Source organism: Trichomycterus rosablanca, chromosome 8, assembly GCF_030014385.1.
Source record: "Trichomycterus rosablanca isolate fTriRos1 chromosome 8, fTriRos1.hap1, whole genome shotgun sequence".
NCBI lineage: Eukaryota > Metazoa > Chordata > Actinopteri > Siluriformes > Trichomycteridae > Trichomycterus > Trichomycterus rosablanca.
Genome location: NC_085995.1, coordinates 28,247,760 through 28,268,651, shown reverse-complemented (window position 1 = coordinate 28,268,651; position 20,892 = coordinate 28,247,760). Strand labels below are relative to the sequence as shown.

Here is a 20,892-nt window from a genome sequence, read left to right as displayed (position 1 = left end):
TGTGAAGGCTTTACTTAATTTTATGATTAATGGTAAAGCTGGTCTGTCTCCATGTGCAAAGTTATTTGTCAGGGCAAGCTGACAGATGACTTAAGATGTTAATTATTTAAGCTTTAATTTACCCACTGAACGCGTCACCTTGGCCATCATCGCAACAATTGCCCCCCTAAGAGATTTGGCAGGAGCCGCCACTTTAAACCAGGGTTTTTCAAACTTTTTTCACCAGCATTTTGTCCATCATTTTAATGTGACCCAGGCAACACAAACAATGCATCAAAACGGCACACAAAAACGAAATATAGTCAATTAATAAAAATAGAGGCAATCTGGTCTCACTGTGGTTTCCGAGGTGTAACATAAAGCCTCCACAAAGGGTGTTCGTGTACAAGTCCATTTTTGTGTTATGTGCCTGTTAAAATGAGTCTATTTAAATATTATTAATTTTATTATTTTGCGATGCATTTTTTTGACTCACGACCCACCCAAGAGTCACGGACCCAGGGTTTGAAAAACGCTGCTCTGAACTACTTGTCCTGCATTTCACATTTCGGCCGACAGAGTGCGCGATTTCACCTCGCTTTTGCTTTTTATCTAGGCTTCTGTATGGAGACAACGTGCACGCGCATCCGTCGACGCTGCTCACCAGCACGCGCAGAGCGCATTCAGAGTCAGAGCAGTGAGAACCTGCGGTGTTGAGACAGAGATAAAAAACTGCGGACGCCACCGTCATCATGATTCGGACTACAGAAACTAGGACGTGACCCCTTACCGCTGCCCTCATTTTTTCTGACTAGTTTAATCCAACCGGTTCCCTGTTTACCGTCCGCACAGGGTCGCGGTTCCTCTGGGTTATTTGGGTTTTTTGGTTTGCGCGCACCTGTTCGAGATGTGGAGACCCGAGCTCGTGCTGCTGCTGCTCTGCTGTGGCGGCTTGTCTCGCGGAGACGCTCCCGCCAGCACAGCAACGCTAGATTTCGGGCTCGTGCCCGCCGGAATGTATGAAACGGTAGCGTATTATGAACCGGGACCGATCGGACTCTTATTTAACATGATGCGCGCCTATCTGCATGTGGTTCAACCCAACCCATTCCCTGAAGGTAAGCCTGATCGATGCGTGCTCTATCACAAAACATGCATCAGCAGGAGATCTGTTTTTCAGGTGTACATGTACTTATGCACCCGTGTGTGGGCACGACAGGTGTGTTAAACCAGAGGGTGTTGTAAAGGTGAGGGTGATTCCAAGGGCCCTCCAAGGAGAAGCCAGTGGGGGTCCTGAGGAACAAATTTTGAACTAAAGCTCTGTGAATATGATGATATTTTTGGGAGTTCTGATATTACAGCACCAAAAATTCTATTTAAAAATAAATATGTAAAGAAACTGGTGTTCTGGTATTAAATATGTCTTTCTTTTGGATATTATAGAAATAAAGTTCCAATATTTTTAGACATACATAAAGTTGTTAATTCTAATATCACAAGGATTAATGGGTTGGGGTACTACATTTTGTTATTAGGTCATTTTGGTCAAGAAAATTATTATTTTGGTTGTTACTATTTTTAATTATCATTTAACACTTTGTAGTTCTACAATTACTGACTGTAATCCATATGTTCCTGTGAATGCTTTTTCAACCTGCGTTCACCCTGTTCTTCAATGGTCAGGACCACCACAGAGTAGGTATTATTTAGGTGGTGGATCATTCTCAGCACTGCAGTGACAATGACATGGTGGTGTTGTGTTAGTGTGTGTTGTGCTGGTGTGAGTGGATCAGACACAGCAGCGCTGCTGGAGTTTTTAAATACCGTGTCCACTCACCGTCCACTCTATTAGACACTCCTACCTAGTTGGTCCACCTTGTAGATGTAAAGTCAGAGACGATCGCTCATCTATTGCTGCTGTTTGAGTTGGTCATCTTCTAGACCTTCATCAGTGGTCACAAGACGCTGCCCACAGGGCGCTGTTAGCTTGTTATATTTTTGGTTGGTGGACTATTCTCAGTCCAGTTGTGATAGTGCGGTGTTTAAAAACTCCATCAGTGCCATGTCAGTTTCACTGCAGTGCTGAGAATGACCCACCACCCAAATAATACCTGCTCTCTGGTGGTCCTGGGAGAGTCCTGACCATTGAAGAACAGCATGAAAGGGGGCTAACAAAGCATGCAGAGAAACTGATGGACTACACTCAGTAATTGTAGAACTACAGTACAAAGTGCTCCTATATGGTAAGTAGAGCTGATAAAATGGACAGTGAGTGAAGAAACAAGGAGGTGGTTTTAATGTGATGGCTGATTGGTGTATACTCTGTGGAAAAAAGTTGCAAGTGCTGATTTAAAAATAAAACTATATATTAGGTAAACAGGCGGCACGGTGGCTCAGTCGGTTGCACTGTTGTCTCACAGCAACAAGGTCCTTGGGTCGATTTCCAGGTTGAGTGGTCCAGGTCCTTTCTATGTGGAGTTTGCATGTTCTCCCTGTCTGCGTGGGTTTCCTCCCACAGTCCAAAGACATGCAAGTTAGGTCAACTGGAGATATGAAATTGTCCATGACTTGAACTGATGAATCTTGTGTATCCAGTAATTAGCTGTCCTGTCATGAAAGTAACCAAAGTGTGTAAAGCATGATGTTAAAATCCTAATAAATGAATAAATATATTAGGTAAACCATTTAGAAGTTGCAATATGAGAATGTATTGAAAGTTTTAAAATAATTTATAGTCACAATAAATAAAAGTCATATTTCTATTTGAAGTAATTGATTAATTATTAGGGAAATACAAAGTTAAATAAGGTAAGTTCCAAGATTACATGATGACAGTTCTAATATTAAAAAATAAAGTTGTACTATTGTAAGAAAATAGCTATAATTTATATATTACAAACATACAAGTAATAATAAATCATTACAACATCCAAAGGAAGTGTATGCAGTTTGGACACAGCAGGCTGCTAGCTTGCATTGGTCACAGGTAGAAACAAGTTGGATTTTTTATTTGTATTTATTCTAAGCATTTTCATCATAATCGTAGCAGGGTAAGTTAAAATAGTTCTAAGCTTACCATGTGATAATATACTATTAAGCATATCATGTTGTATTGAAGTAATGAAGTAAATAATCCTATTGTATACAGAGTATTAGTCATGATTTTGCTTTTAAAGCATGGCTCTACTACCCCTGGGCACAAAGCAAGGTCCAATAAAAGTCTTGTGTGGAGGAACACCAGTGGCTTGCACAGAGCTCTGTCCTCAATCATATTAAAAACCTTTAAGATAAAATAAAATTTTGATTGCAAGCCAGGCCCTCTTACTCAAAATCATTGCCTAATCCTACAAATACTATTTTGTAATAATAATAATAATGTCCATGGTTTTGGAATGTGATGCCCAACTAGCTCAGTGTTGGCTGTCCACATACGTTTGGTCGTATAGTGTGTGTGTGCTGTGGTTGTAAGTTTGCCTCGTTGCTGTCTCCATCAATAGAATCCTGCAGATTAGACCTGTGGCCTGGTGTGTCCCATCACTAGATAATCCGTTAATCTGAAGTACCATATGCTGATGTGCTTTATTCTCCAGGGTGCTGAAGGTGTACACCCATTTTATATAACAGTAGGTTCTATTGGTTCCATTGGACTTCACATTGCTCAGTGTTGCATGGTCTGGTTTGTTCTGTTTCTTTATTAACAGGTTTGCTTTGGGTATTTTAGTTATGATACCTCTTAGAAACATGCAGATGGTGGACTACCTAGGTTTGAGTGAGTGTGAGTTTTGATGGGTTAGATTGGCATCCTGTGAAAAAAAATCAGCACACAAAAGTAAGGTCAATCTTACTGGAGTTTTTTTTTTTTTTTACCCTGTGCCGAACAATGATGTACAACCAAACAAGTAAAAGCTTGATAGGATATGGCTCAGAGAAATTAAACACTTTTATAACAAAATTGGTTGGATTTTTTTTGGCTGGTCTTGCTGGACCAATGTAGCTGTTAGAGGGGGTGTAACTATGGGTGTGTTCGAAAACCTAGTGAGCTGCCTTGCTGTCTTACTGCCTACATAGGCAGCTGCCTAAGTAGAGATGATTCTAATAAGTCATTGACTTCTAAGGCAGGTTATTCGAACACACTACTTAGACAGTGATTCCATCAGTTTTGGCTAACTAAGCTAACACCGTTATTTGCATGCCATTCAAACCAATGGGATGAGGTGGCACAACGCGCTAGCATGTCAACTAACATCTCCCTCCGAGTACCGAAAATGGTTAAATTCACTGACAAGCCCGAATTTGCAAATAAATGACACTTGTACATGCTTATACAAATTAAAAATCAATAATAATGTAATTTTGTTTGAAAATTTTAATTTTTCTGTGAGTAAAGTTGTGCCGCAATGGATGCTGGGATTGCCTTCACCACTAAATCAGCATTGGATGCTCACTCGTTCTTGAGTCAAAATAGCGTTGAAATTTTAAGGTACCTTACTAGACAGCATATTAAGGCATCTAGGATTTCGAACAGCCTCCTTCTCTGGGGCGCGTGTAGGATGACGTAAAATGCTGTCTATGTAGAGAGCTCCCTAGGTTCAGTTAATGCTTCTCTTTTCTGCTGTATGAGAACCACTGGTGTTACATAAAGCACCCTGTGTGGTACCCAAGATTACCATGGCATATTTGCTGCATACAGTAAAATAAAACTGTATACATACTAGGGTTGGGCGATATTGCCGATTTTCATACCGTCATACCGTCTTCAGGAAATACCGCGGTATACGGTATTACCGCGGCGGGTAAAGTTTGGTGTCGCGGACAAACTTTACAGTGTAATTACAATATTTCAATGTTTTATTATAAAAAGATTTAACAATCTGAACATCAAACATTGCTTATCTGATCTATAATAAATACGCATAAGTATAAATGCATGTGTATCAATTACACTTTAACACAAACATTAACACATAACCTTTTGGCATTGTAATCTCTCTCTGCCCACACAAAACAGAATAATAGCAGCTACACACTTCAATATATTTCAAAAGTTAACTGCTTAGTTTATAGTTACAGATATTTCTTAAAAGTGTATGAACGTGTACGATTAGTTATGCCTGTAATCCAGAATTAAGTTCTATACCGTAACAAAAAATATGAATGTAAATGTTCATGTTGCGATGACGGTGATGTAAAGTAATGTTAAAATAATTCAAAGTCCAAACATTTGAGTGGTTAACGAGAACGCTACTTTACATGTCACACAAGCTCAGTGCAAAACTCGAGCACAGAAACGGTACAAATCCGATCTATTCCCTACACACTCGCTCCCTACGCCCTATAGTGCGCTTCACTTTCTTAAAGGGCCAGACAATATATTTTATAATTCACATTACACGACAGGTGAGACGTTCTTTTTTCTTAATATAGCGCTTTTATTTAGGAAAAAATAGTTCTTACATAGGCAGGAAAATCTATGGCAGACAAGAGTCAGAACAGCGGATTGGGCGTAAAGTCATTATTACTGTTTGCTCCTTTTTCTCAACATTTGTGCTCGATTTACACTGAAGATATATTTAGTAAATAAGTACATGTCCGCGCATGCACGCGCTTGTGTTCATTTCCGGTTGAACTGATAAAAAATGTTGATTTTGAAAAATTAAAAGACGAGCCGTTTTTCAGTTTCTGCTTGTTAGCTCACAGCTAACGCTAGCCAGTGTGGCTCTTCACTCGTCTCTCTGTGTTATCACCAGCAGAGCTCTGATCACCAGTAAGCACCCCACAGCCAATCAGCGAGCTCCAACCGCCTACCCCTCCCACCCCTCCCTCACTGTGGATGCGCGCATGTCCTAAAGTCTCAGTTTTCAAGGTAAACCTGAAGCAGAAATTCGGCGCTTCACATTTAAAAAATACCGTCACCATTTTTGAATACCGTCACCATTTTTGAATACCGCGGTATACGGTAATATCGTCATACCGCCCAACCCTAATACATACACAAAGCAAAGAAAGAGAAAGGAGGTGCCTATAACAGGAATGGAGAAGCAGCTCATGTCCAGTGTAGATCTAGCTGTGGGGTTTCGCTCAATAAACTGCTGTCTTGTCAATAAACTGCCTCTGGGAGCAGCTTGCTCAAGCACAAACACCATACAGCAAAAAAAGAGAAAAGATTTAAGGATCAAAGAAAGAGCTGCTTGCGTAGATGGATAACTCGTCTTCGATAGCAAAACAACCAGCTTACCGTGGTTAAGCTGAACTGGGTTCATGTACTGGCAACCTTGCAGGTGCAGGGCTCCAACTGATATAAAAAGAGCTCACAGTGAGGTGGTCAACAAAGATCTCTTCCAGCTGCAGCAAATTTATACTGGTGAGGGCACAGCAATTGCCTCATTACAGGAAATGTTACTATCAATCATCTTAGACCACTTGGCAAAAAATGGCATGGCAGGGGCGCCCAAGTGGCACAGCGGGATATTCCGCTAGCACTCCAGCACCGAGTTTCTGAACTCCTCGGTTCGAAACTCGGTGTTGCCACTGGCCGGCTGGGCGCCATCTGGTGGGCATGATTCTGTAACACACACCCCCTGCCTCTATGGTAGGTGGGCTTGTTACATGCCCAGCATTTCTTGGTGGTGCCAGACCCCAAGATTAAGGGTTTATCTCTTATAGATATAGATTATATCTATAAAATATAATTAAATGACAAAACAGCTAAAATCTGTTTTAAATAAAATTTAATTTTAACCCACATATGGCTTTTAATCCATGAATTTATGATTATAAATATATGCCATGAATCAAAAGCCAATAAGGCACAGTTGACATTGTTCACAGTCAGGTCAGCTTTATGTTGCCATGAGCATGGGGGTGTGCAAAAAAAAAGTTTTTTCTCCAAAACTGGCACCCTAAAGTCTTGACTATAATTTGTGCCTTTTGTTTTTGGGTCATTTGAAACAAAGTTTGAGTTATTTGGCAACACCGATCAGAAGAATGTGACCAAAAAAAGAGGCATATAAAGAGGCATATAAACCCAATCAATATGGCCAGAATGCTAATGTGGGTAAAACAAGTCAAATGTAAGAACTTTAACTGGCCGTGTTTCAAAGTGAGTCAAGGGGTGCCAGCTGGCCAGCTTTGCTGAGGGGTACAAACGACTTTGTCACAGATGGCGGTCTGTGTAGCAAGTCTGCAGGCACCCAGTGCACTATAACCCTCACTGCCCCCTTCACTGTGGCCAGAGAACAGTACCACCAACACTGCTGCAAATTCCTAGTTTCACATCAGCTCTGTTCTTGTTATCTTTTTAATGACTAAGCCTTGTCACTGGTGCTCACATCCCTTAATATCCCTGAAGGCTGCTGTTTCCACTGGGGACTGGTTCAAAAATGACCTAATAAAAGAAATTATGTTTTAATTGAATCATGAAAATAGGGCTCGGAAAAATCGCTTGTTGATTAGGAATGCACATTTTGTCAAGGTGTTTTAATTGTTAGAAGATGTCAAGGGTTAGCTGTTATCAGACAAGCTTAAAACATAATAATAATAACAACAATGAGGGTTAATAATAATAATTTGAATTAGCTTACAGTCAAGATTGGGCTAACTACTATTGCAGCAATATTTAAACCCCCCTTACAATAAAATGTTTTATAGAGATTGTATAGAATTAAATAATTAAATACAATTGTACAATATTGTTTGTTTATTAGGATTTTAACGTCATGTTTTACACTTTTGGTTACATCCATGACAGGAAACTGTAGTTACTCATCACACAAGGTTCATCAGTTCACAAGGTTATATTGAACACAGTCATGGACAATTTAGTGTCTCCAATTCACCTGACTTGCATGTCTTTGAACTGTGGGAGGAAACTGGAGCACCCGGAGGAAACCCACGCAGACACGGGGAGAACATGCAAACTCCACACAGAAAGGACCCGGCCCGCCCCACCTGGGGATCGAACCCAGGACCTTCTGGGTGTGAGATTTTCCGTTAAAGTTCTGTCACGTTTTTAGATTGTTAAACCCTGCTGTATTTTGAAGAGGACATCTGTGGCTAAACGGGAAACGGTGTAGTTTGTTTTATTTAATAACACTAGTGAATTAATCGTTGAGCATGTGAGATATCTCCAAGCCAGGACGAGATAGGTTTTCTTTATCTCAGTTGAGCGATTTATCATTTATAAATGATTTTTATTGTGTTAAACAGTGTTCTTAGATGTGGCAGTAGTAGATGATTTTTTAAAATGCTAAGTTTAAGTAGATCAGTGTGTTTTAATTTCTGAATAGCCGTTGCAGATGAGTTGTAGATCAGTGGCACATGTTAATGATGTCATCAAGATGTTATGGCAGTTGCCAAGTGAGCTGGTAATAAACGGCACTCTGTTGGATCTTTGTGTGTTATTTACTTTACACACAAACAATAGCCTTATGTACATTAAGTGTTATTTACATTAAGTGTTATTTACATTAAGCAACAGTATCGGATCGGATTGCACGTTTTTTTCCCTTCCGATATCCGATACAGTGATTTGGGCCAATATCGGACCGATACTGATACAGAGTATCGGATCGGTGCCAGCCCTAATAAAAACCTCTGGTTCTCATGACAACTGTCCATGTGCACTATTATATTTTAACATTATTGCAACACTGTTACAGTTAGAGGTCCCGAGACTGTAATAAAATATATGAATCTTACAATTGTATATAAATGTTTGACCTAAACTGTAGATCCTACATCACTACATCTGATAAATGTGCTTGTGTTGTCTTATAAACTGCACTGACTGAACCAACCACACTGGAGATACTAAATTGTCCATGACTGTGTTTGATAGAACCTTGTGAACTGATGAACCTTGTGTAAGCAGTAACTACCTGTCCTCTAACTACCTGAATGTAACCAAAGTGTAAAACGTGATGTTAAAATCCTAATAAACAAACAAACTAACTAAAGATGAACTAAAAGCTTAGTCTATAAAAGCAAAGATAGGCTGTTGCCTCAGTTTGAAGAAAAAAAATGTAATGCAGTAATTTAGGTGTTTCATCATCTATTGGGTGTAAAGATTTAGAAAATCCAGAGAAATCTCAGTTTATTATAATATGACGGAAACCCTATTTCCAATTTTGATGCACTTTAAGGTGGAGTTAATTAAAGTTATACTAGCCACTGAATGAGATTGTACTTGTTAAAACTATTGCTGGATAGTGGATACTACTGTAAATGTTACAATTTAATTATGAGTTACATTAATGCTGAATGGAATTTTTGACTATGTAAATGTGCTTTCATAAAAGTAATGAACAGAATGGAGTAACACCCTCGTGAGACATACTGTACACCTAGTAACAGTGTTATGGCACAGGGAAGTCTCGCAGGACCAGACTCTCTAATCTCTAATGAGATAGTGTAAAGAATTCATAAGATATTTCAGCCTAAAAGCAAGTGGGGACAAAGACTCTTTGTAGCCAGAACAAAATTTGAGGCCAATTACACCTCATTAAAATCTGCATTGTATGATCTGAACTTCTGAGGTGAGTTTCTCAGACTTAGTCTGGCTTAGTCTAGTAATTGCAGTCAAAGTAACCATATTTAAATAGGCACAGAGAGGCCACAAGCCATAATCAATAATAGCTTTTAACAAGGAATTAAAAGTCATGTCACAGAGGTATATACCATTACAGAAAATTCTATACAACCACAATAACAGTGTGTATATGGAATGGGGTGGGTCATGCCTTGCCAATGAAGTGCAAGAATGTAAGATAAATCCAAGTACAATATGTTTAACCAAGCTAGAACAATACTGTGACTAAAAAGGTACTTCTCTTATAAGGCATGACCCAGGCTACGTTTCCAGAAAGAAATAAGTATGCTCACATCACAGCAGAAACCCAGGCAAGCCTTGTTACACAGCTTCAGAGAAATTGCCAACAGGTTTGCCAACAGAGAGGCTGGCAAGTCAGAGAGGGTGAAACAGTGATATATAGAAAAATTCCACCTGGAGCAAATTTACGCTCATAAGAGCACAGGTGATTGTCAATTAGGAGAAACTGACATCAATCAATCTGCTCCTTCATGCTCACTTTGCCGGCCAAACTGGTAACACATAAGGACACGACTCTTAACGTGGTTCACTGCCGAACTACTTCAACAAGTGAGCCACATTCAGTATATTTTAGACAACCCACAATTAATGCATAAAACACTTAAATGAATACAGAATACAGGACATGAAATCCAAACAATACACCATGCCTATCACCTCTGTTTGAACATTTTAACTCATTTGTGCATCAAATATTAAACTGTGAACAGTATATAGTCAAAAGTCTGTGGACACCTGACCATGAGCTTGTTGAAATTGTCTTTTTCAAACCACATTTATTTGTACAGAGTGGCAGCTGTAAAATCCTCCCATCTCTGGAAAGGCTTTTCATAAAATCTTGGAAAATATGCCCATTTAGTCAAGAGCATTTGTGAAGTCAGGCACAAATGTGAGACAAAAAGGCCTTTAGGTTTTTAACATGGTTGAAGACGAGGCTTTTTGCAAACCATGTGTTCACCATGTCCCCTTGTGCACAGGGGCAAAGCATGGGTGAACAGGTACCTTTATAATCAGTTGCCACAAAGCTGGGAGCATATCATTTATTATAAGAATTACATCTTGTACATGAACAATGGATGTTCCAGAACTAAAAACTAAACCCAAACTAACAACCTCTAGGGTTGTAACACTTTTGCTCCAGCTCACCTCATCATATCAGCGAGGCATTATACCAGATTGGAAAGAAAAGACAGGTATTTTTGGATATAGCAGCAATGTGTACAACACACCTTGCTGTAAGGCAGAAATGCACCCTGGGCAGGGCTACCATCCTTTACAGCACAACCCAGACTCATTCATTCACATTTAAAAGGAACTTTAAAGCAGCCAAGCCAGCTTCTGTATGTTTTAGGGAGGTGGAAGAAAAATGGAGTAGCCCCCCCCAAAAAAAACCCTCACAGACTTAAGAGGCCCAGGCCCCCAGGACTGTAGCGCTGTGTGGCACCCACACTATGTGTTGCATCCCCAAGCACCTAACCAGGTAGGATTTAGGGTAGCATTTATTTTCAGTTGTGCTAATTAATCAGTTCTTTACAAACTAACACCAACACATTTTGTTGCTCATGCTGTGTGGTTTGGATTACACTCAACTGAGGCACAAAGGCCTGAGAATGAGTGTGAGCATACAAAGGAAAGATTGCCAACAGTCCTGTGTCTGCCCCCTCATTCTGCTACTGAATCGTTTGAACACTGTGAAAGCAAATTGCTTCTTCAAATCGACTCACTCACAAATCTTTGAACATCTTTCCACTCCACTTATCAAACAGAGCTTCTCAAACTGTGGCCTTTTCACTCAACCCGAGGTACTAAATCCAATTAATAGGGTTTTATCCAGAGGTGGTATATCAGTGCTGCTGCAAAGTTACTTTAAGGTAAGAGCCTGGTATTAAGACAAGAAGTTCCTGGTAATTTAGTAATGCCACAGGTTCTCCTCATCCTAGAGGGTTCATAGAGGACATAGAAAAAGATGGAGAGTGAAGATTCTCTGAGTATGCTGATAACTGGTTTTGAGATTAAGTAGGTGTAACTTATTTAAGTCTGGTGTAGAATTTAATGACAACCTCATCAATGTTTTTATATTTTTAATGTTATTCTTAAAATGTCTGTCAAGTCAAAATGATACAAACAAGCAACTTAGATTCATTTGGTGTTGTAGAAAGTTCTACAAAGCTATTTAATTTATGGGATATATTTTACATTTTTCATTAGTGATTATGATCGACTAAAGTTGATTCCTTTGTGTCCAAATCAATAAAGTTAGTTTGACTGCACCCATTTAAAATAGATGGAATGTCTTGTGTCTTATCAAGGTTATGGGGGAAAACCCAAACTGTCAGCTAATGAAGAGAAACAATGTGTCAGGATTGTCAGATTTCATTCTGTACCCACCAAAAACAGAGTTACCGGTATTAAAAGCTGTTGAAACTAGAGATGGGACGATCGATCGGCTACGAATCGGTATCGGCCGATTTTTTATCAAAATATGCTATCGGCGATATTTCCTAAAAGTAGCCGATCTGATCGTGTGATATATAAAGACCACGTTAAGTTAACAGCTCAGTGGATTGATCCAGACTTTGAGCTACGAAGCACCAACCATCACATCACCATTCATCAACAATCGTACAGAAACCATCGTGAAAGCTCTTACGATGTAATTTTGCTGATTGTAATATTTACTTTAAAAAGATAATTCAACCCGGTCACATCTTAGTCGATTCTATCAGCACGTTATATAAACTCCTGGTTCACTTTGGTAAATCGTAAGCGGTTCTTACTTGTGATGTACGTAGATGAGAACAGAAGATGTTACAGAGCCAATCCGAGGCAAAAGTTTATTCATTACCAAATTCGTTAGTTCAGGATCATCTGCTGAACTTTTAGAAAACTTTTAGCTCCTTAGACGGAACGAGTCTGACTCGGTTACAGATCTGTGGTAATAGCAGTTTAATTAAGCTTTTTAATTAAGCTTTTTAATGTAAGAGAGTCACACAAAATGTTCTGTAGTAGCTGGTGTTTATTTAAAACCACGACATTTAATTAATAACAGTAAACACGGAGAGATAACTGAGAAGAGAAACTTACGCTTCACATAAAAACGAATCAACTCATGAATCAATGAATCACTACTAGCGATACTGTGAACAAAGCGTCTCTTCTAAAGGCACAAACACACACACACGCACGCACGCGCGCACGCTGCTCCGGTTTATCTTTACTGTGAGGCTCTTTTTAAGTTTATTTACTGCTAACCCCCCCCCCCGAATCGGTGCCAAAAACCCCGATCGGTCCATCTCTAGTTGAAACATGTGTAACATTGACCACAGTCACGCATGTCTATGTAATCAGCAGTATGTCAATCTGGTACATTTTTATTTGTTAATATACCTCCATTCCTGCATTTCAGGCCTGCAACACATTCTAAAAAAAATGGTGACGTTAAAGCATTTACCACTTTGTAATGTTGCCATTCCTTCTCACAACACTTTAAAGACATTTTGGCTCCGATGATGCCAGTCAGTGAAGTGTTTCCAGGTGCTATTTTATCCCATTATTCTTTCAAACATGTCTTAAGGTGTGCAATCGTACAAGGCTGCAGTTTTTGGGTCAAATTGTTCCACACGTTCTTTATTGGGGACAGGTCAGGATTGCAGGCAGACCAGTCCAGTACTCGTACCCTCTTCTTCTGCAACAATGCCTTTGTAATGAGCGCAGCATGGACATCCCTGGTAAAGATGTCATCTTAAAAAGCAGCTTATGTTGTTCTAAAATCTCAATGTACTTTTCTGCATTTAATTCTGCCATTACAGAAATGTGAATTTCATTTGCCAAGCTCACTGACACAACCCCATACCATGACAGACCCTGGCTTTTGGACCTGTTGCTGATTACAGTCTGGATGTTCCTTTACGTCTTTGGTTCCGGAGCACACAGCGTCCATCTCTTCCAAAAAAGACCTGAAATACCGATTTGTCTGACCACAATGCACATTTCCACTGTATGATGGTTCATCCTCAATGCCTCTGGGACCAGATAACTTAACACTGCCTTTGGGCATGGTTAACATAGGCATTTTCTTTTCTTAATGTCAGTGTGCGCACATAGTTGTTTCAGAATGTTTTTGATATATGGCTTTCATTTTGCACAACAGACTCTTTTGTTTGGGAACATGCATTTGAAGATTCAGTTCCAAACTGACTAGATTTATAACATGATTACATTCATTTGTCAATTTTACATTTTTTTAAAGTAAAGTGTGTACGTTTAATTTAAATAAGTATAATAATCAACTGGTAAGGGAAATCTAAGTTAAAATCTTAATTTACACACTGTCAAAGATAGATAAGTAGTCACTCAAATAATAAGGAATAAGTAATTAGTAATAAGTAATTGTTAGCACTAAGGTAGGTCTATTATATTTTTATTTATTTTATTACAAAAATGTCTGTGACCCCATATTTTCTACTCCATCTGGCCCCCGACAAGGAAAAATGTATACACCACTTGCCTAGAGGGCCCTAATGGTCCCCCTTTGCTTGAACCATGAGGCACTGTACGTGTGCTGTGTAATAGCATGAGTGCTGGTAAAGATAGAAAAGGGTGGGTTGCTTGGGCCAAAAGCAAATGAATGCACAGTTTGTGCAGTTTCTCTCTCCCACACACACTGACATTTTGCGCTCTGTTCTGAATGCACATGCAGCATCAACCACTATGAGCAAAAACAAGACAGTGACAGGATTATGTGGTGCAAATAGGTCTTTCACTTTCAAAACATCAGTACACCTGAGGTTCTCAAGCTTTTATGGCCAACATTTTAAGACCACAACATTTCTGTGATGCTGTTCCTGGCCACATCTTGCCTTAATTTAATCTTGCGTTAATTTAAATTTCCTATAGCTTTCTAGCGCTCAGTTAATTTTTTATTTTATACATAGGTATTATTACGTTCGTATTCATTCACAACACCAATACTACAGTAAGTCATAACACATGCAGAGGAGCATGCTGTGTTCTTTGTATTTCTCTGCTGCTCATTCCAGTGCTTTAAACAAATGGAAGGCACCATTGTTGCTGCAGTGTCCTCAGTCATAAACCTTGAACCGCAGTTTCCTTGTTGGTTGGTTAATGCATTAGACCATTGCAGCACCTAAACTGGCCCTCTGCTAGAACTTTTTAGATGGTTGTTTCATTCTAACAATTAAAATATATAGTTCTTCTCCTCAATGATCAGAACTCTCCCAGGACCACTACAGAGCAGGTATTATTTGGGTGGTGGATCATTCTCAGCACTGCAGTGACACTGACATGGTGGTGGTGTGTTAGTGTGTGTTGTGCTGGTATGAGTGAATGAGACACAGCAGCGCTGATGGAGTTTTTAAACACCTTACTGTCACTGCTGGACTGAGAATAGTCCACCAACCAAAAATATCCAGCCAACAGTGCCCCATGGGCAGCGTCCAGTGACCACTGATGAAGGTCTAAAAGATGACCAACTCGAGCGATCGTCCCTGTCTTTACATCTACAAGGTGGACCAACTAGGTAGGAGTGTCTAATACAGTGGACATTATGTGGACACTGCATTTTAAAACTCAATTAGCAAAGCTGTGTCTGATCCACTCACACCAGCACAACACACACTAACACACCACCACCATGTGAGTGTCACTGCAGTGCTGAGAATGATCCACCACCCAAATAATACCTACTCTGTAGTGGTCCTGTGGGGGTCCTGACCATTAAAGAACAGCATAAAGGAGGCTAACAAAGCATGCAGAGAAACAGATGGACTACAGTCAGTAATTGTAGAACTACAAAGTGCTTTTATATGGTAAGTGGAGCTGATAAAATGGACAGTTAGTGTAGAAACAAGGAGGTGGTTTTAATGTTATGGCTGATTGTTGTATATATCGTAGTAATTTATATCCTGGATTTTCTCTACTGGAATTTAGCAATTAAAAAGGACAAATTAACATGGACCAAGCACAATATGTATGTGGGCAATTTGCTCACTGCCTAGTAGTCATATTGCAGTTCTGATCAAAAGAGGATTTGGGGTCCTAAATATTTTTGTAGCTTAGTGCAACTTTTAATATCCTGTTATAATTATGTAATCATAACCAAGTTGTTAAAAGGCACATGCTTCTCCAACGTCAGAGCAGTGTCCCACTGGAAAACACCATGGTAAAATGTACCATACACAGAAGTTTCACAAGCCTTAGCATGTCCATGGAAATTACACAGATCAGAATACTATATTTTTCCTGCAGAGAAAATCACAGAGGGTGTTGTTATGACAAGCCATTTTGCCAGTCTTGTCCTCCTCATTTCACATCATGGCTTCCATGGCAACAGCACCATGTACTATTAGAAGCATTTTGCTGCACTACATACTGGCCCAGTATATACTGCATAATGCTTCTCTATGAATATGCTGTGCATGCTATGCTTAGTTTTTAGGTAGTAGCCCTGACTTATTTTGACTTTATTTTTGGGGTTATTTTACAGGTTTAGCCCAAATTTGTCTTTCATACGCCTGGGAAAATGCATTCATGTTTGTTTATTTATTTATTTATTTATTAGGATTTCATCATCATGTTTTACACCTTGGTTACATTAATGACAGGAAAGGTGGCTACAGGTTACACAAGATTCATCAGTTCAAGTTTTTAATGTCAGGCTCAGTCATGGACAATTTTGTATCTCCAGTTCACCTCACTTGTATGTCTTTGGACTGTGGAAAGAAACACATGGGGAGAACATGCAAACTCCACACAGAAACTACTACTTCACCTGGGAATCTAACCAAGGATCTTCTTGCTGTGAGGCAACAGTGCTACCCACTGAGCCGCCCTCCTAATTAGTTAAATGATATGTAATGCTCCAAATCATGATGTTCAAACTTCCACACTAAATTATTTTCAGAGTTGGGTTCTGTTGTGCCATGAGCTTTTCACTTGCAGATTATCCAATCATTTATGCTGACAGGGATGTTTACATTTTCATTTTCGACATTTAGCAGACGCTCTTATCCAGAGTGACTTACAGATGTGTAAACATTTAATTACTCTAGATTAAGTAAACAACAGTCCAAGAACACAAATCTGCTAAAATCTGTTAGAACCAGAGGTTAGAAGTACAAGTCAGCTTAAGTGCTTAGTAAAGAGGTGGGTTTTTAATAGTTTTTTAAAGATAGCAAGAGACTCAGATGTTCGGACAGACAGAGGAAGTTTGTTTCACCATTTGGGTGCCAGTACAGAGAAGAGCCTTGATGCTGGTCTTCCTCTAGTCCTGGGGGGAGGATCAAGTCGAGCAAGACTAGTAGCTCGGAGGTTGCGTGGTACAGAGCGGGGTTTGATTAGACCACGAAGGATGTTTGAGTTGTTTGCTATGGTTATGTAGTTTTTTTTTGTGGATGGCCCTGTGAAAACTGCATTGCATCTAGTGATTCCAGGGAAACTAGACACATCGCAACCCTGACCAGAATAAAGAGGTGGTAAAACATGAAACTGAAATGAAAACATACCTTAAAGAGGTTCTAGACCATCTTAACTAGAAGGGCCAAGTTGGGGCCAGTCATTCTCCTAAAAGGGACTAGTAACAATATTTTTTGCCACCGGTCATTGTCTAACAAGTTCTGCATGTTCTTTCAGTGTCTTCAGGTACTGTGGTTACCTCCAAAAATAGGCAGAAAGTTCATTTACTACACAATTTGCCCCTGTGTGTAGATCAATGAGTGAATGGGTGCGTGTGTGTTGCCCTGCAATGAATGGGTGTCCTGTTTAAGGTGTATTCTTACCAGGCAACTAGTGTGATGAGCTTGTTGTATCACCTCCCTCCACAACTTTGTGGCTATAACAGCATCCACTCTTCGGGAGGGCTTTTGGGCCGCAATGTTACAATTTATGCCAAAGGTGTTCATTCGAGTTCCTCTACACCAAATCTGTGAAAACACAGGGACACAGTCAAGCTGCAACAAATAAAGAGAAGCATGTACATTATATAATTTAATTGATTTTATATAAGGACTTGGCTTGGTGGGTAGCAATGTCACCTCACAGCAAGATGGTTCTGGGTTCGATTCCCAGGTGGAATGGTCTGGGTCCTTTCTGTGTGGAGTTTGCATGTTCTCAACATGTCTGTGTGGGATTTTCAAAGCTTGCTCCGGTTCCCTCCCACAGTCCAAAGACATGCAGTCTGGTTCATTGAAGATACTAAAATGCCCTTAGATGTTTGTGTGTCTGCCCTGTAAAGGACTGCCACCCTGGCCAGGGTGTTTCTGTGTGCTTTGCACCCATTGAGAGCTGGGATATGCTCCAGCAAACCGACCCTGATTAGGACAAGTGGCTTAGAAAGTGAGTGAATGAGAGTGATTTTATATACATGTGAGCAATGGATGTGACTGAACTCAGTAATTAGGAGGAGTATTCACATACTTTTGGACAAACCTGTAGTGTATTTAAATAGACTGCTGGATTTTTTAACACACCAGCCCTAGGTTAAACTCTCTAGCACTTGATGCCTTTATTAGATGATTTTTATACTCTTAAATGTAAGCAAGGATCTCACTTTGCTTCAGTCCTTACCAGTTTTGCTGTTGATGTAGGAGCATTCTCTTATCCCTAGTAACTGCTACCATGGTTTCAGAAGCGGGTGCTTTGCCTTGTGTTTGCTTGAACAGGTTGTTATTGTTCATGTTCTGATGCAGATCACTTCTCTATAACCATCAGTGCAGTGAATCAACTCCCTGAGCTAATGAGTCACATGCACTGATTTCCATGCACAACAGGAGTTAGGCTCATCTGGGACATGAGAAACGTCAGCACAGTGCTGCATGGATTACCATGAATGAAAGCAAGAAGGATATACAGGACTGTGAAAAGTACCTTCCCCCTTGACCACCAGTATCACCCTTGCGAAAAAATATTTGCTGACTGGGTTATTTAATCAATCATTTTACTGGTATGGAAGGTTAGCTAATTGAATACTGCCAGGCTTGATGCTGGTCAGTCTTGTAGATTAATATGTTTCACAAGAAGTAATCGTAAGACTTACCACCACAGTCTGTCACATAGAATTTTCCACAGAAACATTATGTCATGTTCTGTGGCGTGTAAATATAATGATATGTACTATCTGACCAGATCAAGTGTCCACTGATAGAGATTTTGCTACACCATTTATCATATTCAAAGCTTTGTTTATATCAGCGATCCCCAATCTTTTTTTTGTACCACGGACCGGTTTCATATAAGATATAACTTCACGGACCGGCGGGGACGGGAGGATTTAAAATAGAATTATATGACGAGCATAATAAAAAACACAAAGTGCATAACAATACTACTCACCAGTGATGGAAAATCAGTGGGAACCCTGAGCTTTTTTTTTTTTTTGGACGGTTGATAGGAGACAATAACACCCGAAGTGTGTTCCTTATGTCCAGTCTACTCCGTAACTTTGTTTTGGTTGCTGTCACTGCAGAAAATCCTGCTTAACAAGGATAGGATGTTGGGAAGCAGTGTTTTCATTGCTTTTGTAGCAATCTTTAATTATTTATTCTTTCTGTGCTGCCCGGTAATAAATGACCCTGTGTTAAAAAAAAGTTAATAGAAGATAGAAAATACTAAAAATATTTTACAAACATTTTAAAGCACTATGATTCTAAAAGACTAAAACTCAACCACTGTATGAGTTATTATTTTCAGATAGTAGAAACTATAAAAATGCCAACCTGCTGAAGTTTCCCCACGGGGTTACAAAGAAAATCACCATAAAAGACACCATAAAGACCATCCAGATACCGTAAAGACATCTAAAGTACTTTACATTACACTTGCCTCACCTAGGATCAGTGTTTATAACACTATACTTTGAAAGAGACTAATGAAAATGGGATTTATGGGAGTGTGAAATATGGCATATGATCTGCCATATAAGCCCCTAGATTAATCCCAAAACGTTTGGAATACTGATCTATAAAACAATGCAGAATTGGAATTTTTGGACAACAATTGGCAGGTGTGATGAAGGGGATCTACATCTGCTCTGGGTAATCTTCTAACTGTTCCTCAGGGTTCCTTACCTGGTCCTCTACTATTTATCATGTACACCCACTATTTTGGTAAAGTCATATCTACCCATGGCTTCTACCACCATTCCTATCCTCATTTCCTTCCTCAGACGTCCAAGTTTTTGCCTGCATGCCTAATAGATATCTCAATTTAAATTTCAGCTCATCACAAACCTAACCCTTGTCATGTCTACCATCATACCTCTACAAGTGGTTCAGTTTGCAGCTGCACGCCTGGCTTTTAATCTATGTTCCTGGCTTTTAATTTATTGAAGTGCTGCCATACTACCCAATGCTGCACACACTTGTTAATGGCTACCTCCAGCTGCCCAAATTCAATTCAAAACAATGATGCCTGTATACAAAAAAAATATTGATATATTTATATTGATCCACCCCTCAGAACTTGGTGAAGACAGGCATTTAGGCTATTCTCTGTACTGCAACCACATGATGGAATGAATTTTGTGAGGAATGTTGCTACAAGCCTGGTTTGGCATTTAACAGGTACAATTAGTGTTGTATAAGGAAAGGCCAATACAGATAATCATAGCACTACTTGACTATTACTCTTTCTTATTAACTGGAAACTGCTTTGATGTGAAACAAATCTCTTCTGGTTGTTGGATAAAGATTTATATAGACATGTCTGGCAGCATCATCTCTGATCTAAATCTGTGTATCACCCTCAGGCTTTGATATACAATGGCTATATTTAAAAATAAATATGTGAGAAAAGCCAAATGTTGCTGTAAAACAAGCCTTTTTTGTACAGCCTGCTTCAGAAGAATGATCCTAATATAGGTTTATGTCTTGTAGCTTTTCCTTAAGCCATGGTAGCAGTAAATGTTAATGTGAGGGGTGTTTAAGTGTTCCAGAATTATGCCTTCTTAATGATGCTCATCCCTCTGACTTATTAAACAAAGTGCTGTTAGACTCACTCGGTGTCCTAATTGAGTTACTTTGTACTGTTTAATGTGCTGTGTATTCTATTTGACTCACTCATACATTTAGAATTCTGTTTAAATGCAGCACAACAACTTGGGTTCAGGTGCTCTGGGTTTGATTCCTGCCTTTTGTCATAATCCTATTTAATTGCTTAATTACAAAATTATTTATATTTATTTATTTTTCTTTTTTTTTAACTCGAAGGATAATATTTTCTATTTAACATTCTAACATGCATTGTGCTCAGGTGGCACAGCAGTAAATGATGCTAGACCTGTTCAGCTGGGA

At 39.4% G+C, this 20,892-nt stretch overlaps 1 protein-coding gene across 1 annotated transcript in view; it reads left to right on the top strand.

The window, feature by feature from the left end:
* The first annotated feature begins 690 nt into the window (after window positions 1–690).
* Window positions 691–20,892, top strand: part of prom1a (prominin 1a) — a 78,115-nt gene continuing 57,913 nt past the window's right edge. The window contains exon 1 of the mRNA XM_063000645.1: window positions 691–1,097. Coding sequence (XP_062856715.1) covers window positions 887–1,097 — 211 coding nt within the window. The 5' untranslated portion in view covers window positions 691–886. The remainder of the gene's footprint in view (window positions 1,098–20,892) is intronic.